At 38.5% G+C, this 24,636-nt stretch overlaps 2 protein-coding genes across 2 annotated transcripts in view; one reads left to right on the top strand and one right to left on the bottom strand.

Moving 5' to 3' along the window:
- Positions 1 to 4,867: 4,867 nt before the first annotated feature.
- On the bottom strand, positions 4,868 to 5,355 carry LOC131399584 (serpin B4-like). The gene is made up of 2 exons (XM_058533923.1): positions 5,260 to 5,355; positions 4,868 to 5,224 (listed from the first exon to the last, which is right to left on the bottom strand). The coding sequence occupies exons 1-2, from the start codon at positions 5,353 to 5,355 to the stop codon at positions 4,868 to 4,870; spliced, it is 453 nt and encodes a 150-aa protein (XP_058389906.1).
- Positions 5,356 to 10,391: 5,036 nt separating this feature from the next.
- EPRS1 (glutamyl-prolyl-tRNA synthetase 1) overlaps positions 10,392 to 24,636 on the top strand; it is a 65,846-nt gene continuing 51,601 nt past the window's right edge. Inside the window, exons 1-6 of the mRNA XM_058533688.1 lie at positions 10,392 to 10,520; positions 14,078 to 14,162; positions 17,242 to 17,341; positions 17,910 to 18,066; positions 19,511 to 19,650; positions 21,228 to 21,322. Of these exons, the coding sequence (XP_058389671.1) occupies positions 10,475 to 10,520; positions 14,078 to 14,162; positions 17,242 to 17,341; positions 17,910 to 18,066; positions 19,511 to 19,650; positions 21,228 to 21,322 (623 nt within the window). The 5' untranslated portion in view covers positions 10,392 to 10,474. The remainder of the gene's footprint in view (positions 10,521 to 14,077; positions 14,163 to 17,241; positions 17,342 to 17,909; positions 18,067 to 19,510; positions 19,651 to 21,227; positions 21,323 to 24,636) is intronic.

The raw sequence follows: 24,636 nt of genomic DNA on the forward strand, positions 1-24,636 counted from the left end.
TCTGTCCTAGGCTCTCCCTACTGTCTCACTAGACGATCTAATCCACACATATGGCTTTGTTTAGGGCCTTTTGCCCATAATTCCAAAATCTATACCTAGCTTAGAACTCTCAAACTCTAGATTTCTATACCCAAAAGCCCACTTTGATGTTCACAGGTGTCTCTGAATTATTATGTCTAAAAAACTCTTCATTCTTGTCTACCCTTCCTTAAATTATTTTACAAATCCCCAAGGTGATCGTGATAATTGGCCAAGTTTGGAAATCACTTCTTTAATCCATTTACCTCTTCTAAGAACAGAGTTCTCTATACACAGTGGACTAAACTTAATTTAAAAAAATCTAAGTGCAACATGAGCATAACTTTAAAGGTATTTTCTACAGGCTCCTCTATAAAAACTTGAGTTATCCAAGTGACATATTTGGAAGTCTACGTCCTCTCTCCATTCTCATTGCCTCTACACCCTCTTATTAATTTACCCCCTCATACTCTTTATTTCTTCCATGGATCACTGCACTGTCTCCCTAGCTAATCTTCCTGCCTGCACAGTAACTCCTATCCAATCCATCTAGCATTGTCTCCAGGGTGATTTTTTAAAAAATCAAATCTAGTAATGCCATTCCCTTACTCAGAATCTTTTATGGCTTCCTATTGCCTTCAGGATAAAATGCAAGTCCCCTGTAACGGCATATGAACCTCTTGATGTTATGGCTTCTTCCATCTCCAGCATCAACTCTGATCATTAACGTGTACTCCAGCCTTGCCCAGCCATTTAAAATTCCCCCAAAATACCATGTTTCCTTTCACCTTGGCCTCCATTTATTTGATCATTCATTCATTCAACAAATTTTTTTGAGCACCTGCTAGGTACTGAACATTTAACAGTGGACATAACACATAAGTCTGTTCCTTTGTTGAACTCACGTTCTTGTGAAGCAAAACAGGTAATAAACAAGTAAATGTAATTATTTAGATTGTGGTAAATGCTATAGAGGAAATCAAGTAGGAAGATGAGCTAGAAATTGACTGGGGCAGGGTGGAGGGCTGGAAGAGGGTCTCCTTTAGATAGATTGGGAACATTCTCTCTGTGGAGGTGATGTCTGAGCCGGAAACTGGATGAAGAGAGGTCAACCATGTTGAGAGCCGGGATTTCTAGTGGGAATAACAAGCACGATGTCTCTGAGAAGAGAAAGAAAAAAAACCAGAAAGGAAGCCAGAGGAGGCCGAAGTAAGGTGAACAAGGGGAAGAGTGTTATAAAATGAAGTTGGGGAGGCAGAGGCCTGGTCATGTATAGCCTTGAAAAATTTTTTTTAATTTTCAGGATTGAGGGGAAATGCAAGTGACTACTCAAGGGTGCAGGGTTTCTTTTTGGGGTGATAAAATGTTCTAAAATTGATTGTGGTAATGATTGGACAACTCTGAATATACTAAAAACCATTGAATTGGACACTTTATTTTTTAATATTTTATTGAGGTCACATTGGTTTATAACATTGTGTAAAGTTCAGGTGTACATCATTATATTTTGGCTTCTGTATAGACTGCATCATGTTCACCACCAAAAGTCCAGTTGCCCTCTGTCACTGTACATATGTGCCCCTTTCGCCCTCCCCTGACTCCCTTCCCCTCTGGTAACCACCAATCTGTTCCCTGTATCTATGTGTTTATTTATTTATCTTCCACATATGAGTGTACACTTTAAATGAGTGAATTGAATACTATGTGAATTATATTTTAATGAAGCTCTTAGAAATTAAGTAGCCATATGTGGCTAGTGCCTACCATATTGTAGAGCACAGCTCTCTATCCTCTTCCTGGTTTATCTCAACAATTTAACAATCACTCATATCTCCAGCAAGACATTTCAATTGAGGCTGATTTATAATATGCAACTGCTACAGGATATTTTCCTTTAGATATCTTACAAATATCTCAAAGAATCAGTCTGGGACGAAATACTTTGCCAAACCTGTTTTCCCTCCTGTCTTCCCTTCTTAGATGACATAACCATCCACCCAGTCATCCAACCTGAAATGTATCAATAAACCTAGACACACCTCCTTCTCTCTCACTGTCCCCTCCGCCAGCATCTCATCAGTTACCATTGATTCTACCTCCCAAATATGTCTGAAACTTTTGTTTATTCTCATTTCCACTGCCTTAGGTTAGGTCTTCATCTTTTACCTTCTCTCATATGGACTGTTGTAATAACATCTTAACTGATCTGTCTACCACCAGTTCTGCCCACTCCAATCCACCTGCTATGCTATTGTCAAAGTGATCCTTATAAGATGCAATCCTAATCATATCTCTCACTGCTGCTTAAAACTCTTCACTGACTTCCTATCACAGGATAAAATCTAGCTCCTCAGCATGACATATAGAACTCTTCACAATTTACTCTCTGCCTATCTTCCAGCATTTTAATCTCTCATTGCCAAAATATTTTGTATTCTGGCGATAACAAACTGATCGGAGTTTTCCAAAGACACACAGCTTCATGACCCAAGGCTTTAGCTCATGTTCTTCTTTTTTCTATCCCCTAGATATGCCAACTCATTGAAAGCTTTCCTTTACTATTCTCTTCTCCCTCCCCCACCCACCGTGGACACCATCTTCTGAGCTAACTTTGTACTTTGTGAAAACTTTTCTTTCTTTCTTTATATTTATTTATCATTTTTACTCTCATTTCAAAATATTTTTAAGATGAACATATTTCTAGTGCTGCACGTACCCCACTGTATAGCAATTTTTATTTACCTGTCTCTCACCTACAAGACTAAGCTCCTTGAGTCAGAGACTTTGTCTCTCATCTCTGTGTCTCCTGTTCATATAGATAATAAGAAGGGTTTAATATGTGGTCTGAATCTCAGTAGATGCTGATTTTTTTTTAAACCTTGGTTAAAACAAAATCCTGTTAACCTAAGAATAGAAGCAATTTTCCTTAACTAGATAATGAGTATCTATAAGAAACCAGTAGCAAATACTATTCTTGATAGTGAAACAGCGACATTCCCACTAAAGTCAGGAATAAGACAAATATGCTCTTGTTCAACATTATTATTGCTCCTATTCAACATTATTCTGGAAGTCCTAGACAACGAAAGGGATAAATACTGGATAGAAAGAAAAAAAAGTGTCTAGAAAATCCAACATAACTGAAAAAGCTATTGGAACTAATAAAAGCATCTAACAAGTTAGTGACTCTAAGACCTAAGACTCTTACTGCTATATCTCTTGCTTTGCTGAAAGCAGCTTTCTATTGTGTGCCACAGTACTACACTCTTTTCGTCCTTTTATCGATGACATCCATTTCCTTGATTCCATGCTTCTCAAAATCAACAATGATATGTATCTGGGACTGGGGAGAAGAATAAAATTGCAAAACTGCAAACAAATGGAAGGGTTATCATTACTTCCTGGCTCTAATCTCTGACCTCCCCAGTAAACAACCCCACTCTCTTCTGAACTCTAAAAGCATTATGGACTCAACCAATCATTGGGCCCTTGGAAAGTTCTTCTTTGTATTGCAATCTTTTCAGAACGTTTGGTATTGCTTTGACAACAGTAGATGTACTGACTGACAGAGATGGAACTAAAATGACCTCAGAAGTTAAAATTTTGCAATGATATTTAAAATGAGAAAATTAGATCTCTCAAATCTTCCATGGATCAAGACAAGGGTAGCTCTCTCGGATTTGGTCACAGCTTACCTCCACGTAGTAAGCAATGAATTCACACAGTGCCAATGCTATGATACATTACTTTGATGTTTTGAAGCTGCCCCCTTCCAAGCATACTCCTTTTAGTCAATGTGACTTTTAAAATTTCTTTGATATTAAGTTTCACAAAGGATCCGACACAGTTTCCCACACATTACAGATGTACACCCACTAAATATTAGGGAGTGATTGAATCTTATACGATATATAGGGAAAAGATTGCTGTTTGCTGAGAAATCCTTGGATCTTTTTCTAAAATTCTTTTCATACTGAGTGTCTTCTACCATATAATGCACTAGGGATACAGAGATTCCTGGAATCATTTATGCAACAAATGAATAACCAAATAACCTGTTTTTGAACACCTTCAGTGATGAGGAATGTAATACTGCCCAAGGCAGGCCTGACTGGTTCTAAACACCTGTTACTATTAGATGCACCTAAATCTGCTTTTCTGTACCTCTGTCCACCATCCTCTAAGGCTATACAGAGCAAGTCTAGGATCCTCCACATGGCAATCTTTCATATATTGAAGGCTATCATGATGTCTCCCATGCCTTTGCTCTCTAGGCCAGATGTCTCCGGTCCTTTCAACAATCCTTCAAATGATAGTTTTAGTCTATCCCAGATGCCCTCTTCCAAACGTATTCCTGTTAGTCAATATGCCTTTTAAAATGCGGTACTCAGAACTGAACAAAACGTTCTGGGCGTGGTGTGATCAGGGCATGGTGCAGGCGGAAGCATTCTCTCTTTTATTTTGCCCGTCACAATGCTATTAACGTACACTGCATTAGCTCTTTACAGCCACATTAAACTGTTGACTCATATTAAGATTGTAAACAACTAAAATCCCCAAAGTTCCCCATTCTCTAGTTATCTAATATAAGAAAAATAGCATGCTATTTCAACTTTTAAATTCTTAGTGATTACTATGAAATTGGAAAGGAAAACGAATCAAAGAGAACCTGTTATTTCTAGCAATCAGTTTACTGGAATGACTCTGTGAACTTTTCTCAAAAGCTGTGACAGGCTAATACCATCTAAGGGGAACAGGCTCTGCCAAAGAAAAGGATGTTGTTCGTCTTACTGTGCTTGATGAAGAACAGGAAAGGGTGATTACAATGGAAATATTCATAAATTGGTAATCATGTTGGAACAGTTTCCATGCCAGTGGCAGCTGCAGCCTCCATGCCTTCCTCAGTCACCTCCACAAAGGACTTGTGTAGGATCTTAGACACCATGACACCATAGCTCCTGGTCATGCCTGAGAAGTTGGTGTCCTGTTGACTGAAGGTGTCCACTGTCCCCATCGCTCCCAGCATGGCCTTGAGATCATAGCTGTCTTCCACTTTGAACTGAGGTAAGTACAAATCCACATCTCTCTTGCTCATATTCTGTGAGCTTGCCCAGGCTATCAATTTCTCAGTGGTGAGGCTATCTTCAAGCTTCTGCAGACCATTTACTTCATTTGGCAGCAGCAAAATCATGCTCAGATCAGCATGATCAATCATGCTTAGGTCAGCAAATTCATGCTTGCTTTGTATAATAGTTCCAGGATCTTGGCTTGCACATCCTCCAGGAAGGTGAAATTAAAAGACTTGCTTTGTTTCATCACCTGCACAGATTTGCTCATATCCTTGTCCAGCCAAAATTTCCCCTCTTTGGTATTTTCTTTATCAAATTCCTGGTCCCACTGCCCTCTGAAACTGACTACATTCACCAGAACCAGTATGATGGAGCTGCTAAGAGAGCCACTGGGAAATAGGTCCTTGATTATTTTCATTTGTTTGGCTTTCCACCCAGGAATTAATCTTTTGACTTTCCTCCACAGCATTTACAAATTCAGCAGATTTCACACTGGCTGGGTAAAATTTCTTAGCATTACCCAAGAATTCCTGATGAAATTGATAACGTCATTTCTCCATAGAGCCTGTAGGCGAATTTCAATTCATATGCATCAGTGAGTTTCTTTAACTCAGTCAGAAGATTTTGAAATTGGTGATGCACATATCCTGACTTTGCAACATGATCTGTTGTAGCTCTTCCTTTCGTGTTTTCTGCCACTTAATTAAATTAAAGGACCTACTCAATGTTGAGTGCAGTGATTTCTCAGGCCCCTAAGCAGAGCAGGGCTAATGCTGATGAAATGTTGACAGAGGAAAAGAAAATGTTGTCCTCCTTTGATTTTCCAAAACCAAGGAGCAGACAGATCAAATGCAAAGTGGGTGTTTGCTTCACGAGTGATACGCTAGCATTTTCAAACTAAGGACCTATTATAGTTTTAATTTTTTGATCCATATTTTCTTTATTCAAGCTCTTCTTTTCCATGGGTTATTGAACTGCAGAATTTTTGTCTATAATATTTTAAAATAAAATGTTACTTTCTTTGGCACATGTGTGTGGTGATGGGTTGTAATTAGTATTTGGGTGGTGAACATGATGTAATCTATGCAGAAACAGAAGTATAATGATGTACACCTGAAATTTATACAATGTTATAAACCAATGTTACTGCAATAAACAAAAAATTTTAAAAAAATGTTCCTTTCTTAACTTATAAAATAATACCTATTCACCAAAGATATTTTGACAGTGCACTTAAACTTTTTAGTAGTGCTTTCCACAGATGTTATGAAGAAAAATAAGTTAACCACAATCATCTTCTTTTTTTGTATCTGCTAATAATATGGCACATGACAACTTTTATAATTACAGTTTTCTCTGCACTGTCTTCTGTAAGAAAGAGACACATCCAAGAGTAAAGAACTGTATCAATGAGACTATTGTACATGATAAAAGATCTGTATAAAGTAAGAAATTGGAGAACTTTTAAACTTTTGTAGTAGATAGTCTCCAAAGATTGCTTCTCTATTAGTTTCCTAGGGCTGCTGTAACAAATCACCACAAACTGGGTGGCTTAAAACCACAGAAATGGATTCTCTCACAGTTCTGGAGGCCAGAAGTCCAAAATCAAGGTGTCAGCAGGGTTGGTTCCCTTTGAAGTCTCTGAGGGAGAACCTCTGAGGGAGAATCCATGACTCTCTCCTCACTTGTGGTCCTTGCCAGTTGTAATCCTTGGCATTCCTTGGCTTGTAGCTGCATCATTCCAATGTCTGCCTCTGTCTTCACATCTCCTTCTGCTCTGTGTGTCAAATTTCCCTCTCCTTTCTAGGATGATGTCATCTCAAGATCTTTAACTTCATTATATATGCAAAGACTCTATTTCCTACTAGTCACATTTACAGGGACTGGGGGCTAGGACTTGAACAAATCTTTTCTTGGGGGACACAAGTCAATCCACTACAGCCCCCAATGAAGCACATTTCCTGGTATTCCTGCCTTTGTGTAGTCTCCTCTTTTGTATCAGGGTGGGCCCTGTGACTTGAGCACCACAGAAGTGATGCTGTGTGACTTCAAAGCTGGATCAGGAGAAGGCTTGCAGTTTTCATCTTGGTGTTTTGGAACCTTCACTCTCGGGGCAGCCAGACACCATGTAGGAAGTCTTACTACCCTGCTGGAGGTATCAAGTGGAGAGGACCCGAGAAGATACAGAGAGAGAGTGAGGTCCAGCTGAGCCTAGGCTTCCAGACTTCTTACTTCAGGCATCAGGGAAAGAAGCCCTTTTGCAGTTAAATAGCAGAGTGACCCCACTTGATGCCACATGGAGCATCTATTGGTTACTCAGCCAAGGACCGCCCAAACTCCTAACCCACAAAAACATGAGCTATAATAAAATGTTGTTGCTTTAAGCCACTAAATTTTGTGGTGGTTTGTTAATAGCAACAGATAAAAAGAACTTATTTTTAATTTCTATTTTTCTATTGAAAATAAATAATTCATATATTGAAATAAGGGGACAAATAATAGTAATATGTAAATTTAATTACAAAGAATCAATTTCTAATTAAAGCATCAAGAATCTTGTTAGAAAAGGAACTAAATTATTCCTTCTCCAGTTCCTACATATTCATATGTGCACTTTATGTACATTTAACTCACGTCTTTAGTTTTTAAGTCCCGACATGTGTGTTATTACGTGGGTTATGAAGCAAGCATCATATAGTATGGATTACTTTACATTCACTCATTCATTAGTTCAAGTCAACATTTATTAAGACCCTGCTACAAGCCAAGCACAGTGCATAGTGTTGGAGACTCAAAAATGAATAATACATAGTTCTTGGCATTGGAGAGCTCACAGTCCAGGGACAATAGTGGGCTGGGTTGTATTAGAGATACGCATATGAACGAGTCTCCAAAGCAGATCTACAAAATTTTTTTGAGAAATAAGCAAATCAATGTTTTCTCTCCAGCGATGAAACATCAGATCTTTGAACAGTTGGCTCCTTCTCATTGAACTGGTCTCAGTCCAAATGACTTCTCAAAGAGGACTTCTTTGACTATTGCATCTGCAATTCTCCTTCTCTGATTCCATTCCTTTTAATCCCATCACACCCTTTTATTGTTTTCACAAAACGTATTATTTTGTGAAATTAGCTTGTTTATTTTCTGCCTCATCCCACTATCATGTAATCTTCATGAAATGAGGGATCTTGTTTTTGTTCACTACATATTCCTAGCACTAATAACAGTGCCTGGCACATAGCATGTACTTTAAAAATACTATTGAATGAACAATGTACCCAAATTACTGTAATATGTTGTTGAAACCTTTTATGGCGCCCTCTCTATGAGATACCTTGAGAGTGTATCTATATTTAATTTTATTTAATTCTAGTCTCTCTCTTAGGACAGTTGTGCTTTCCGCATTAGGTAGTAGATAGTTTTCCTCTTGGTTATCAGTCAAATTTTGTAGCTCCTCCCAAGAAGGTGAACAGGATTTCATGGCATCTATTTAGTGTTCTAGCTTCTCTCTTGGTATCACCTTCCTTTTACATTCTTTTGTCTGCTTTCTTCAATTAAAATGATTTGTTTTATCCCATGTTTCTAAGTAAAGTAGATTAAATCCTTCTCAGAACAAGATGAAGCTATAAGTAAACAAGTATAATTTAAACTTGATAAGATACCAGATGATTTTCTGTCTTCTGTTTTGCAAGTCTCTCATAGACCTGGTTTCCTGCTATCCCTCAACCTAGCAAGTCGAAGAGTAAGCCCGCATTACTGCGTGGGCTCCAAAATGGAATGAATAAAACAGATTCTACTTTGTTAGTGAGCCACTAATACGCAAAAATGTGGAAAGTTTTGTTCTTAAGCACTTTCCAAGCACTGTGGCAGTGTTTTCTACAAGGGCAGCTCTTTGGCTCCTGGCCCGGAACTCTCGCCTCATCCCCTCTGCTCAGCAAAAACCAAACAACAAAAAGAAACATTCAACATTTATTTTTTGTTCTAAGAATTAACACATAGTTGCAAGAAAACCTAAATTTTGTAAGATAAAAGATGTTACAAATTTATTTTCATTGTTTCATAATTCTTATTTACATTTTTCAAAGTAAATTTTGTATCACTCTCCTCCCAACTCCCTCAGCATCAATCGCTTTGTAGCCTTTTCCTGGTACCAATTATGATAGAGTAGGAAGGCCCCCTAGTATGTGCTAGGAACTGTGGGGAATCCAAACACGTCTAAGGTTTCAGCAACAAGAATCTTAAGAGCTAGCAGGGTGTGCAAAAAACAATCAATTTCAACAAAGGGAGTTAGAAAGGCACAGTTTGATGTGCATAAAATCCCCTGGAGAACTTGATACAATGAGATTATGGATCCCATCCCTAGAGATTCTGATAGGAAGGTAGGGGTAGGGGGAGAGCTCTCCTCCTAACTCAGATGCCTTAACTACTCTGGACGGTGGCTATATAAAAAGATAGCCATCTTTCGCGGTGGGTTAGGACAGGCACCGACAACCCTATAGTTGCCTTAAGCACTCGTCTCATATTTAATCTAAGTGTCACTCCCTAGCGAAAAGAGGGACGTCTTTGGGAGGTTAAGAGAAAGTGGGGGTGGTGATGAGTTCGAGACGTTTTTCGGAATCCTCGGCCCCTCGAGCTCGGACACCAGCCCTTGGAGTATGCCTTAAGAGCCCCTCGTCCCTCTTCCACTCCCCCCAGGGTTTAAGAGGAATCGGATGACCCTCTGAAACGCAGGCTGGCACAGTCCAGGCAAATAAAGCCAAGACAAACTGGGGCAGCGGCTTTTAGTAATGCCTTTTATAAATAAACCCTTTCTTTTAACAGTTATTTTCAAGTATGAAAATAACTCGAAAATACATTCTTTCGGAAAAAAATGAGGAAATATTAGAAAAGCTTGCCCCGCTCCCCCGTGTAACCATGGCTGGCTGTCTGGCATGTATGCTTCCAGGACTTTTGCTGTTCATGCACACACACTACCCATCGGCGATACACAACATCACTTGCACATCTCATTCCGTGCTTCACGTGAACGCGCACCACACTGCAGAAAAAGTCTCGCAGCTTGCTTCCCTTGCTTTACGAAGTGTCGTAACGTCTCGCCCTCTTCAGCGTCCTTCCGACGGCGGCTCCGGGCGCCACGTTGGCCCTTCTGACCCTAGCCGCCGAGGGGCGGGGTCGAAGAGCCTGGAGCCCGCGGCGTGGCGCAGACGGCGCGCGGCGATGACGCACTGCGGTGTGCGCGAAGACGGCGGCGGCCACGGCGCAGGGGCGGGGCCAAGGCTGCGGCAGCGTCAGGCGCGCGCACACGTTGCAGCTTTTCGCTTTCGGCGGGTCGGGGTGGTTCCGGCGCCAGGCAGGCGCACTGACAGGTGGACCCGCAGACGGTGGAGATGGCGGCGCTCTGTCTGACCGTGAATTCAGGAGACCCTCCCCTGGGTAAGGGGCCTAGGCCGCCGACCGGCGTGGGTTGCATCAGCCCGGGAGGGTGCGGGGCAGGGAAGGTCGCCGCGCCCCGGCTTTGCGCAGTGGTGGGGTCGGTCGGGGAGACTGGGCCTGCCCCTCTCCCCCGAACTGTGCGCGGAGTGGGCTCCGCGCCCCTCGCCCTCTGTCCCCTGGCGGCTGCGTCTGCTCCTGAAGACAGTTTCCCCGGGCGGGGAGGGAGGCGCGGCGTGAGTCCCTGCAGGGCGACACGAGGCTCAGCTTCGGACCCTCTCTCGCAGAGGGATGCCTCCCAGCCAACTCCCTTCTCCCTCTTTTGAGTGGTTTTCCCTGGAGACCGAGAGCTGCTCGTAGAAATAACACGTTAAAGCTTAAAATACTGTTACCTTCTCATTCCCCTCTTTTAGCATTTTTCCCTATTCATCTCACTTCCCTTTCTCCCTCCTCTCAGAAAAGATCTTCAATCCGCTTGACTTAACTTTTCTTTACGTTTCATTGAGTTTAAAGGCAACAAGGCAGACGATCGCAGTAGCATTTAAAATTTCAGCTGAGGTTGCATTTCTGTGTAATTAAAGGTGCAGAGTAATTGCTGGAACACCCAATTACGCTGCGGATTGGTGGGGTTGCTTTACTACATGCCATATGGATGTAGTAAACGTCGAACCGTCACCTTCCTGATACATCTTAAGTTCGATTTAGAATTGCTTTCTCAACGTGGCCGAGATTATTGTGGATAGATAGCTTAGAGTTTCTGCCTTTTTATTACTTTGGGAAACGACACGAAAGAATTCAAGTAGTTTATTGATCTCGTATTTGTTAACGCGTATATGTAGTATAGACGCACATTTCTAATGTTCCAGAAGCCCAGAGCTTTAGATACAATTGGCCACATGGGGCTGATAGAATTGCTCATTACGTTCTCAACTTTAGTGTTGTTTTGAGTCTGTTGGAACAAAACCCACAATTTAATAGCCATTTTAAATATTTTAAAAATGATAATGTTCTGGCATATTGATTCCAGTAATTATGGGCTCGCCTCACACAAATCAATAAACTCTAAAAGAAAGGGGTTTGATTCTTGGGCTGGAAAGCACTAGACAATATGGCCTCATGGTTGAGAGCAAAGACATTTGGTTCCTGGAGACCTGGGTCCAGTTCTGGCTACCACTTACTAGTTATGGAACCTTGGCAAGTTCCTTGTTTGGCTTCTCCTATAGTTTCCTTGTTTTAAGAAAGGAGGAATAATATCTTCCACAAAGGGTTGGTTGCCGGAATTAAATGAGATTGTAGGTAAAGTTCCCAACACATTTTAGATAAACAGCTATGGTTTTTACTGATGTTACTTGGGTGATTTGTCCTTCATTGCAGCCCATTATTTGGTGCATGAAATTTAATTTTTCCCCTATTGATGATGATTCTAACCTTGATTACTTAAGATGGTATCTGTGAGCTTTCCCCACTACAGAGTTTTCCCTTTGTAATTAACAGGCATTTTGTGGGGACATGCTTTGGGATCATGTAAACATTCCACTCCCCATGAAAACTTACTGGTTTCAGCATCCATTGATGCTTCCTGCCCCACATGATTATTATTAAGATGGCACCAAATGGTGACCTTCCCATTCTACCATTCCTTCTGCATGTATTAGTCAGCATTTTTCTGTGAGAAGAGCTTTCTCTTCCCCATTAAAAAAAAATTCATAGCAAAATGTACTCAATAGGTTATAATCTGTTATTTATTTTCATTTTCTATTTTTAAAATTTTAAAACTTTATTTTTTAAGATTAGTTGTATTGAGTTATAACTTGTATATAATAAAGTTCACCAATTTTTTTTTTTTTTTTGGTGAGGGAGATTGGCCACGAGCTAACATCCGTTGCCAATCTTCCTCTTTTTTTGCTGAGGAACATTGGCTCTGAGCTAACGTCTGTGCTCATCTTCCTCTATTTTGTATATGGGACGCCACCACAGCATGGCCTGATGAACGGTGCATAGGTCCACGCCCGGGATCTGAACCTGCGAACCCCAGGCTGCCGAAGCAGAGTGTGGGAATAAAGTTCACCAATTTTAAGTGTACAAATTGATTGCAAATATGTACAGTGTGTAATCTCCACCACAATAATGATATAGAATATTTTTGTTGCTTCAGAAGGTTCCCTCATGCCCCTTTGCTGCCAGTCCCCTTTCCTCATCTCTGGCCTCTGATAGTCACTGATCTGCTTTCTGTAACTGTTGTTTTGCTTATTCTAAAATTTCATACACATTGAATCAGATCATATGTATTCTCTTTTTCTTTCTTTCTTTTTTTTTGTGAGGAAGACCAGCCCTGAGCTAACATCCATGCCAATCCTCCTCTTTTTGCTGAGGGAGACTAGCTCTGAGCTAACATCTATTGCCAATCCTCCTCCTTTTTTCTTTCCTCCAAAGCCCCCAGTAGATAGTTGTATGTCATAGTTGCACATCCTTCTAGTTGCTGTATGTGGGACGCAGCCTCAGCATGGCCGGAGAAGCGGTGCGTCGGTGCGTGCCCGGGATCCGAACCCGGGCTGCCAGTAGCGGAGTGCACGCACTTAATCGCTAAGCCACGGGGCCGGCCCAGATCATATGTATTCTTTTGTACCTAGGATAAAGCTTTGAGATTCATCTATCTTTTTGCCTGTAACAGTAGTTCATTCTTTTTATTTGCTGTATAAGATTCCATTGTATTGATACACTAAAATTTATATCATTTACTTCAGTGGTCAAATTGCCCCTATTTGCCAGTGGGAGCCCCTCCAAGCTGGCCTTTGTGTCCTTTTGGCATAGCTCTTATCCATTCTTTGTGTACTTGTTGCTTTCTAGCACAATAAAATTTTCCAGGTTTATCTTGTACCTTCCTTGCCACAGCCCTGTTTCCAGTGGAGCATATTTAGAAGCCAATATCTGGGTACTGGTTGTCCATCTTAACCAAATTAAGGGACAGAGGAATAATGAATCAATTTAGTCAACTTTGTTATGTGTTGAGAGGAAGATTACGTTTTAGAGTTTGAGTCCTGGACTGCCTTAGACCTGCATTTAAATACTGACTGCCACATATTTAGTCAAGGACTTTGGGCTAATTATTTAATCCTTAGAAGTCTCAGTTTCCTCTTCTGTAAAGAGTCTACCTCTTAAGGTTACTACAAAGATTAAAAATTATAAGGACTGTAAAGCATTTAGCACAGTGCCTACTAGATAGCAGTCATTCAAATACTATTAACAATAGCATTTATACAAAATACTATTCTGATTTCTTCTTGTCTCCTGATGGAGGAAGAGATTAGTTTCAGTGTCCCTCACTGGAAGCTGAGCATATTCAAAAGCAGTTGGGCTGTGCCAGTGAAGGGATTCTGATTTGTTATTTCTCCAAGACCAGATGACTATGCTTTCTGTTTAGAGACTGCTGAGAAAAAAGTTTACTCCTTGCAGGATTTAGTATTGGTTTGTTGACTCATCTTTATTGCTTTATGATTCATGTTTTAAATACTACATTGTTTATAAAGAGAAATAAATCTTTTCATCTCCTTGTTTTTTAGGAGCATTACTGGCAGTAGAACATGTGAAAGGCAGTGTCAGCATTTCTGTTGAAGAAGGGGAAGAGAATATTCTTCGTGTGTCTGAGTAAGTGCTTTTATATCTCTGTTTTCAGTGCTGCACAGCATTTTTAAAATATTCAGGGTTAAATGTATGCTTGTTTTACTTGCTAATTGGTAGATCGTCCCTAGAAAGAAGTATGGTTTTCTTCCTCATTCTAAAAGAACTGTATGTACTCAGAAACTTAAATTTGTCAGCAGGCTGTCTGATTTCACTTGTTTAATCTGTTTAAAAGAAACTAGAAATGTACAGAAAGATTTATATAAGGGTTTTTAATTCCATTGTAATTTATTCTAGTGGAAAATTGGAAATACAGTCATGCGCTGCATAATGACATTTGGGTCGACGACAGACGGCATATATGATGGTAGTCCCATAAGATTAGTACCGTATAGCCTAGGTGTGTAGTAGGCTATAGCATCTAGGTCTGTGTAAGTACACTGTGTGATGTTCACACAACAAGAAATCGCCTGACGACGCATTTCTCAGACTGTATTCCTGTCATTAAGTGACACATGACTGTATTTAAAATGAATAATAATAAGAAATTAATAAATTTCATAAGTCCACAGCATGGAATATTAGGCATCTACGAAAAAGAGGCTTTTGAAGAATTTTTATGGATATGTTCATAATCTAATATTAATAGAAAAGCAGGACATAAATTTAAAATTACATATCTACATAGAAAAATGTATTTGAGAAGTGTACAACACTTTTAATAGTGTTTGTTTCTGGGTGATGGAAGTATGGGTGATTTTTTTTTTTTCTTTTTACTTCTCTGTTTTCAAATTTTTCTGCAATGAGCATATACTATATGCTCTTGATTAAAGTGAATCATTTGCATCCAGGATATATGGAAGATTGAGTGCCCTTGGACTTTCTCTTTCTTTTGGAACCCACTGAAAAGAACAAAAAGAACTGGAAAGGGAGACATTATTCTCTTATGAATATGAAAGTAAGAAATAGATGCAACTTGGTTTCAGATTCTTTTAAGAATACTTTACCACATAGTGGAATCTGGACCAAATTAAAAGAGGGTTTCAAAGGTATTCTCAAACAGGGTGCAGATTTTGAAATATGTTTAAAAGGTCCGTAGTAAACTGACAGAAAGGCTTGTACTGGGGAAGGGGCAAGATAAACAAAATACATATGACAGACACATCCTTCTACTCCCCATCTCCTCTTTCCTGCCGGTGTAGTTGTATCATAGTTTTGTTTAGATCACCATTCAGTGTTTACATTATAATGGCTCTGTAAGTTTTATTCACTGCTGAGCCACATGTTATGATTATTTTTCATGTATAACTTTTACTTCCCATGAAATAATTGTTTGCTTTGTTCTGAAGCCTTTCTGATTCCTTATCTTTTCTATGTGACTTCAGGAAGTTTACAGGAATCTTCCTTTAAGATTCAGTATTTGGAAATTTCACAGTAATATGCTTTGGTCTGGGTCCGTTTTTCTTCTCTTCTGCTGGGCGCTTGGTTGCTCCTTTCAATGTGGAAACTTGGAAATAATTTTATTTTGGGAAATTGAAAATTTTTTTCTGTGATGATTTTCTCCTCTCCATTTTTTTTCCCTTCTTTGGATGTTGAGATTAGTCCTCTTACTTTCTTAAAGTATCACCTTCATCTTCCATCTGTTTTTTTCTTTTTTCTTTACTTTCTGGAGAGTTCTTCAGCTTTATCATCTCATTCTTCTATTGAGTTTTTCATTTCTGCTTTTATGTTTTTAATATCTTAGAATTATGGTTTTTGTATTTTCTGGATACTTTTGTAGTATCCTGTTCTTGTTTTATGATTGCGATAGTATATTGTTTCATTGTCAGGGAATTTATTTACTTTTTAAGCTTTCTTTTCCTAATTTGTCCAAGTTACATTTTTCTGTGTGTTTATTTTGATTATTATCCTTCAAGTTAAAGGCTTTCTTCAAATATTTGTTACCTCGTGATGCTGTTCTCAGATTTTTGGCTGGGAGACTAAAGCTGTTTACAAGTTCTGAACTCAAGGGTGGGCTTGTCAGCTCTGAGCTTTGCTCTGGGATGATCCGACTGAGCTGTTCATTTGGGGGAACTTCTGATGTTAGTATCCTTAGGTCTTTCTTCTTGGGCTGATCAGAGTATTCAGACAAGACTTTGAGTCTCCTGTTTGGAAGGTGAAGAAGAGCTGGTGCCAGAATATGCTGGGAGCTGAGAGTGGGGAGAGGGCTAAGGATCTCAGCATCCAGTCTGCCTATGGTTTATCTTCCCTATTATCCTTGTAGGCCAACTTGCATCTGTGCCAGATTTCCCCCAGTCGAGAGACCCTCTGTTTCACTCTTTAGAGAATAAAGCTCTGGTTTTTGCCAGGAGTGGGTAAGAGGAGCAGCCCAGCTATGCAGAATAGGGTTTAATGGTATATGTATTTCTGACTCTTTTTTTTCCTGACTGGTTCTTAAATAGACTTTTCAACCAGTCCCTCTTGTTTTAGCCCCAGTTCACTCTCACTTCCAAAGGTACCTGGTTCCATTGATTAGGAAGATTTTGAGAATTCTAAAATTAAATTGGATTGGTTTTCAGCTTCGTTTACTGTCCACTTAAGATTCAGTTTTTTCAGGCCTGTTAAATCCATCTGCTTTCTAGTTTCTGAAATTTTATTGCTATTGTCTCTTCTCCTTAGTCTCTTTTTCTTTCTTAGTTTGTGTCTTCTTAAAAAATAATTTGTACAAAACAATTTTGATGGGGGTTGAACTTTCCCTGAAAGTTGATAAAACTGGTCTCTTTATGACAGTATGTCATTGGCTTCTTTGCCTTGATTTGTTTTAAATCATTGTTATTCACAGTATCCCAATTATATTTTCACCACCGAATAGACATGTAGAAACAAATAGAAGGATGAAGCATCATACAGGTAGTCTACTCTGAAGTGAATTGTTGGATTTAGTTGAACGTTTCAGAACAAATTGTAAAATTTGATAGAAATAAAGAACAAAGTAGAAAAACCTGTTTTTTTTAATGTAATGGAAAGTACATGGTAATTATGATGAGTTCTATTTTTATATTTCTTTGTAAGTCTCATGACTTACTGATTTGCTAGAGCAACAGTAATATTTTATTTTGTATTCTAGAAATGTGGTCTTCACAGACGTAAATTCCATACTTCGCTACCTGGCTCGAGTTGCAACTACAGCTGGGCTCTATGGCTCTAACCTGATGGAACATACTGAGGTAAGGAATGAACAGGTCCTGGGTGGGGTTGTGTTTTATTTTAGTTTATGCTTCTGTTTTTTTGAGAACCTCATCATTTTATTGTTGGCTTAGGTACTATTATTCTATTTAAGGATATTAATGAAACGTTAGTTATAGATCAAGTTAAGGAATTCTCATCTTGTTTTTATTTTCAGAAAAAAACTCTTAGCTCCTGAGTTTGAACTTTTAATCCCATACCAGCTGTCCTATTGGGTCATTGAGTGCTGCCTTCCTCTTCCAAGATTCCTAGAATTTCATAGCTGGATGGGACTGTATAGATTATTTTATGCAACTCCTTTACTTTACAGATGAGGCAACAGGCTTAGAAAAGTTGAGGTTTTTTCCAAGGTCACGCACATAGTTTGGATCCATTTTCCTTTCTAAGTATACCTTATTTAATTAATTACAACAATAGTAGATTAAGTTTCAAAACTAAATTCTGTAATCTGGGATAAGAAAAGCTTGGTACTAACTGATGTTGTTTTTTATTTGTTTGTTTGAATCTAAACCCTGGGGTGCATTTCTCTTCTGTCTTTTGTATTGACAGATTGATCACTGGTTGGAGTTTAGTGCTACAAAATTGTCTTCATGTGATTTGTTTACTTCTGCAATCAACGAGCTCAATCATTGCCTGTCTCTGAGAACATTCTTAGTTGGAAACTCTTTGAGCTTAGCAGATTTATGTGTTTGGGCCACCCTAAAAGGTATCAATAATATTTCTTTTTTTTTTTTTTTTGTGAGGAAGATCGGCCCTGAGCTAACATCTACCAATCCTCCTCTTTTTGTTGAGGAAGACTGGCCCGAGGCTAACATCCATGCCCATCTTCCTCCACTTTATATGGGACGCTGCCACAGCATGGCTTGACAAGCGGTGTGTTGGTGCGCGCCCAGGATCTGAACCGGTGAACCCCGGGCCACCGCAGTGGAGCACGCGCACTTAACCGTTTGTGCCACTGGGCCAGCCCCTCAATAATTCTTCTTAAAGAATGTTCTGTTTTAATTATTTAATATTTCGCTGGATAAGAAGTACACATATTTCTATGTGTACGAATGTGTGTATCTGTATATCTATATCTATAGGCAATCACTTAGGACTTTCTTACAAAGGAATGACCACCCTGGCTATGTTATTCCCTGGGGGTCATCTCTCTTTCAATACCCAAGCACCTCTCTTGCTTTTGGAGCTGACCTTGTTCCTGCTAAAGAAGCTCTGATCATAAAGAAATCATTTATATCAGCACCTCTCCCATCTCAGCCGTTACTTTACTCCAGGCCCCGTTGTCTCTGACTTGCTTATTGTTCAGTAAGTGTGAGTATGTGTGTGGGGTGATGTGGGGTTTTTCCTCTGGGAGGTCGCTTTTTTCCTCTTCTATGACTAGTTTGCAACAGGTAAGGAAATGGGATTGATGAGAGGAGAGGTACAGGGGGGACTTGAATTTTGTTAGTACTTTTTCTTTAAAAAAAACCTGAAGCAAATATGCCAAAATGTTTTATCATTCTTTAAATCTGGGTTATGTGGGGTAGTTTTTATATTCTCTGTACTTTTTTGTGGCTTACACTTTTCTCCAAATTAAATTGTTATAGTAATAACCAACATAAAATAAAGACCTTTTCTAATTAGACCTTTTCATGTATAGGTTTATTTTGGACAATTTTGTATATTTTGGACAATTTTGTATATTTTGATTTTTGACTTAATGTTCATGAAAGAAAGATAGTATCTTAAGGATTTAGCATTGTGATGTTAAAGGGTTAAAGATACTTTTATTCGGTACCATTTTTGATGTTACATGTGAAGAACGAGCTGCTTCTACTTCTTGATGTTGATTTTTATTTTGTTCTCTAGTCGATTTACTTAAAGCTTTTTCTTCATTATGAAATGTAGCATTGGCCTCATAGTGGGGGTGTGGCGGAGGTGAGGGCAGGATTTAGTATTTACTTCAGGGAGTTGAACTAAAAAAAAAATTTCTAATTAACTTTTGTGAGTTCTGTAAAATATATTAAAGTATTAGAAAACCTAGATTTTAAAATTTGCGTTATAGAAGCACAACTTTAAGCCATCTCATTTACTTAAATTAACCGCAACTGAAACTTTGCTTTTGAAGTTGCAGGTTTATTGAATGGTGGTAAAATTGTGTTTGCTAATAGGACATGCTGCCTGGCAGGAACAGGTGAACCAGGGCAAAGCTCCTGTTCATGTGAAGCGCTGGTTTGGCTTTCTTGAAGCCCAGCAGACCTTCCAGTCAGTAGGTACCAAGTGGAATGTTTCAGCAACCAAAGCTAAAGTGGTAAGCCTGTTTTATTTATTTTTTTATTTTTTTAAAGATTTTATTTATTTATTTTTTCCCCCCAAAGCCCCAGTAGATAGTTGTGTGTCATAGCTGCATATCCTTCTAGTTGCTGTATGTGGGACGCGGCCTCAGCATGGCCAGAGAAGCAGCGCGTCGGTGCGAGCCCGGGATCCGAACCCGGGTCGCCAGCAGTGGAGCACGCTCACTTAACCACTAAGCCACGGGGCCGGCCCGATGTTTTATTTTTTTTTAATGCTGACGTCTCTGTCTCTCTGAGACCCTAGGTCTGAAAAAAAATTATTCCTACTCATAGTTTATTTTTTTTTCATGAATAAGAGATCTTGGAAGAATCTGCTGTTGTTAAATCTTGGTTTGACTTTAATTGTTTAACTACGTAAAGCCTTAATCTTTGTAATTATATGTTTAAAAGATTATGATCATCCAGCGTGTGTCCCCCCAAACTCCAAGTAACTAAAATCTTGCCATTTCACAGCTATTACAATCTTTTCTTCCTCCTGAATCTTCTATTCTCTGGTTTTTGAACCATTGACCATTGAGTCCTGGGCTTGGGTAGAGGCTTTGTGTTGATTCTGTAGGAGGATGTGACATAGAATACAGTAGAAAAGGTCCTCTTCCCCAGCCAGAGTCCCTCTACTTTGATCTGTTTTACATACTGGGCATGTGTAGTAAAAGTTTCAATTTAAACGTGTTTTGATGCAGTAAAATTTGAAAACTATTGCCTGTTTGTATAAAGACACTACAATCTACTAAGTTGTTTTGGCTAAAAATCTTCACTCATCTCTCACCACTTTTCACATCTAGTCGGTCAACAAGTTCTATTATTACTTTTCATATCTATAGATTTGTTTTCTGTTTCCCCTGCTGTTGATTTTTATTGAGGCCTCATTACCCCACTGCTTGTTTTAATACCATGAGCTCATCACTGAACTTCCTTCCTTTGGTCTCTCTTTTTCCTAGTTCAGCACCTGCACTGTCTGAGTATCATTTTAGAAAATACAAATAAATGGTCCCATTATCTCTGAGAACTCCCCCTTGCCTAAAACTTAAAAGCCAAGCTAATAAGGACCTTTATGTCTTTGGCCTAATCAACTATTTCAGCTTCCTTGCCCACCCACCCAACATGCATTCCTTACTTTCTGTGGACATTGCACAGTTCTTCCCTGCCTTTGTGTCTTAGCTGTGCTCTTATTCCTTTTCTTAGAATGAATGCCCTTATACACTCTCCATCTGATACATTTCCACTTATTGTTCAAGCTCCAGCTTGCTTCTTAACCTCCTTTTAAGCTTTTTTGATGACCCTAGATGCTGTTGGTTAACTTCAACTGACTGCTGTAATAACACCCTGTATATATATATGTACTTATATTTCTGTTATTGGTATTTGGTTTTACTTATGTCCTTCACAAGATTTGAGTCCCCAGTGCAGGGATGGTGTTCTAGTCCTGATTTTTCTCATAGCCATGCCTGGTACATAGTGGGTACTAAGTATTTGTTGAATTAATGTATTCTTAAACATTTAACCAGATAACTATTTTTGTTGTTCTGCTTTTTAGGCACCTGAGAAAAAGCAAGATGTTGGGAAATTTGTTGAGCTTCCAGGTGCTGAAATGGGAAAGGTTACCGTCAGATTTCCTCCAGAGGCTAGTGGGTAAGAAAATATAACTTATAATTGAATGTATTTAGTGGAAAAGCTTTAAGGCAGTTATTAAATACTTTTAATATTAATAGGTTCATAATATAGAAGAAAATAAGTAAGATTTTAATTGTGGGAGTTAAAATTCTAAACATCTTAATAGTTTCTTAATTATTTACAGTTAATGTTAATTTATTAAATTTGTAGTTTTAGTTTATTAAAGAATAGGAGAGATGACATTTTTATTTTACCCCACACAGAATTTTAATTATAAATAGAAAAATATCCATGAAGAGAAAGGCTTAAGTTTTATTTATATTTTGAGATTTTTAGACTTTAATTTAATAAGAATTTGCATTTGTACCCTGGGCGGTGATTTCAGTTAGCAGTAGAAGTTATGGTAGAATTATTTTAAGTTATGATTTTTTTCCCAAATAAGGGAAGGGGAGTCCTGAAAAGCCCATTCCTCTTCAACTCTTTCTGTTATTAGCAAGTTCCCCAACCCCTTTCACTCTTGGCACCTATAGAAAATAATATTATTTGAATAGCTCATTAGGAGAAGAGACTGCTCTGGCTGGAGGCCTCCAGCCTGCGGCTACCTCAGACCTTGCCCAGCATTCCCCAGGGCTGAGGGGAGTCTCTGCCCTTGCACACGTGTCAGCCTCTTTAAAGCATCCTGGACAGGCTTTATAATAGAGCCCTTCCAGTGATATGAATATAGTAAAATGGCTCTTTTTAAAGCAGTTAGCCTCTCTTAGAAACTTAACCATTAGGAAAGTATTGTGCCATATTTTGTAAATGAGATGATTATTTTTTTCCAAATTTTGTTCCAGGTTGTGTATTCTGTAACCAAATTCTTACACATCTAGTAAATGGAATATGTAGACAATAGAAAGTGGCAGATTAGGAAGCAATTTTATTTTAGCTTTGTATTAATAGTTCTTCACAGACTATTTCATAAGCGCCATTAACAGCACGATCAGTTTTAGAATTCCACATTTTCTCTCTGCTTTTCTAAGTTTGGTGATTTAGGTGGTGAAATAAAGGATAGGTAGAAGGAGATGAAGGAGAAGTAATGATTCTGGAAAATTCACAGACTATATCATTAAATGATTGATTGGTAGTTGATTGAGTAGAATTAGTCATAAATAATACTTATCTTACATAGGTTAATTCCCGCATCTTGGGTCCCTGCCACCCAGTATTCTGCTCTTGTGTACTTGGTGTGAGAGGTCATGGTTGTCCCGTTGGGTAGTGACTTTAATAGTTTGATAAAACCTTCTTTTTTAGCAGTGGCTATTTATAGCTATGCTATTTGAACATTTGTCCTTTTTGAATCTATATTTTTTGTCTTTGTCACTTCTTGGAATAGTGAGCTCCTCATGTTGATTATTTACTATATAAAATACATTTATCTGTTCTAAATTATGTCAGTTTCAGAGACCATGCTCTTGACCGAATACAGTTTTGGGATTTGGAATATAAATCAATGTTCAGGTTTTTAAAATATTCATGATTTTGATCATATCCCCTTATACTGCTAAAGAATTCTTCTGTAATTATTTGTTAATCATTTTTTTTTTCTTTTCCGTGTCTTGCTTGAGAGATCAGATGGCTTCACTTGCGCGTCTTATTCTTAGCTAATCATATATATAGCACCTGTTATGTGCAGGTACCACCAACCGCTTTACGTAGAGTGACTTATTTAATCCTAACAGCCCTGTGAGGAAGGCACTGTTATTATCTCCATTTTACAAATGTTTTAGCAACATTCATATAACGTTTTAGCAACTTGCCAAACTCAAACCTACGCTGTCTGGCTCTAGATATGACTAAAAATTACACTGCCTGTGTCTGTTATGTGTGGCAGAAGCCCAATTCAGCATCAGTACTAACACAGCATGAATCTTATTTTCTTTTGCTGTTCTGATTTAGGTTGTCTCTTGAGTTGATTATTTTAGTTACCTTGTGAATATTTTATAGTCCTGTTAGCTTTCTTGAGCTAATGTTAGAACTGTATACATTATTTCAGATTCAGAAATAATATCTTTAAGATAATGGTTTGATTTCATCACCCCTCTTAAATTAATTACTGTATGTAAAGCATGTTGTCAAATAGTAGGTAATCAGTGGTTGTTAATCTTTTCTTTTTTCGCTTTTTAACAATGGGTATATAGCATGTGACTAGGGGTAGCACTTTCAGGGAAAACTGTGCACAGTATTTCTGTTTCTTTTTCGGAACTCACAGTCCTTTATTTCATTTTTAATAAGCTTTTATTTTAGAATAGTTTTATATTAACAGGAATGTTCCAAAAGTAGTAAAATATAGTTCTCATATACCCTGTACCTAGTTTTCCCTAACGTTAGCATCTTACATTACTGTGGTACCTTTGTCACAATTAATGAACCAATATTGATACATTATTATTACCAAAACTCCATGCTTTTTTTTATTTCATTAGTTTTTCCCTGATGTTCTTTTTCTGTTCTAAGATTTCATCTGGGATATCACTTGCAGCCCTTTATTTTATGCAGAAAGTTTTGTATAACTCTAAATGCATTGCCTTATACTTGTCTGCATTAACCTGTGCATATAAACTCTTTAAAATTGAATGATTGATCTAGAATGCTGCATGGATTTCTAAAAAATGGATTGATTTAAAAAAGTGCTATAAAGACATACAAGGAATATGACTTTTCCTTCCCCATTGATATCAACTGAGCATAGGTGTGCATGAAACTGGGTGACTATCTGTAGAACAGTGTGACTGCAGCTACCATTATCAATTGAAACTAATAAAAATTAGTGAGAGCTGATTATTTAAACTTCCTTGCTTCATGGCTTGTTTGATGCCCAATGAAGTGTATTTTCAGCAGTAGTGATATAGGATATTGCTTTTTACTCACTTCATTGATAGAGGGGGATGTTGATGTGTAATTATCAACAGTGCCTCTGATTTATTTTATTCCTTATAATTGTCATAGGAACAGAATAGTGTTTTCATAGATTGTGATTCATGGAGTGTTCGTACTAGATGAGATCTTCAAGATCATTTGGTTAAAATTCTTTTATTTTGGCGTTGGAGAAAACTGAAGCCTAGAGAAGTAAAGTGGCTTTTCTGTGGCTCCTAATTCTCATGTACTCTTTCGTTTAGTTATCGCAGTGACAGTGGCAGTTTCAGAGGTGCTTCTCTCTAATGGGCATTAGCCGGGTGCCCAGTCCTCAGTAGCATCGGGTCTTACAAAAGACACTACCTTGTAGCCTTGGAAACAGTTTTGAAAGCAGTTTTCCTCTAACTAAATGACCCTTTATTCCTTTGTAAAAGCAA

This window comes from Diceros bicornis, chromosome 38 (genome assembly GCF_020826845.1).
Source record: "Diceros bicornis minor isolate mBicDic1 chromosome 38, mDicBic1.mat.cur, whole genome shotgun sequence".
In the NCBI taxonomy this organism is placed as follows: Eukaryota; Metazoa; Chordata; class Mammalia; order Perissodactyla; family Rhinocerotidae; genus Diceros; species Diceros bicornis.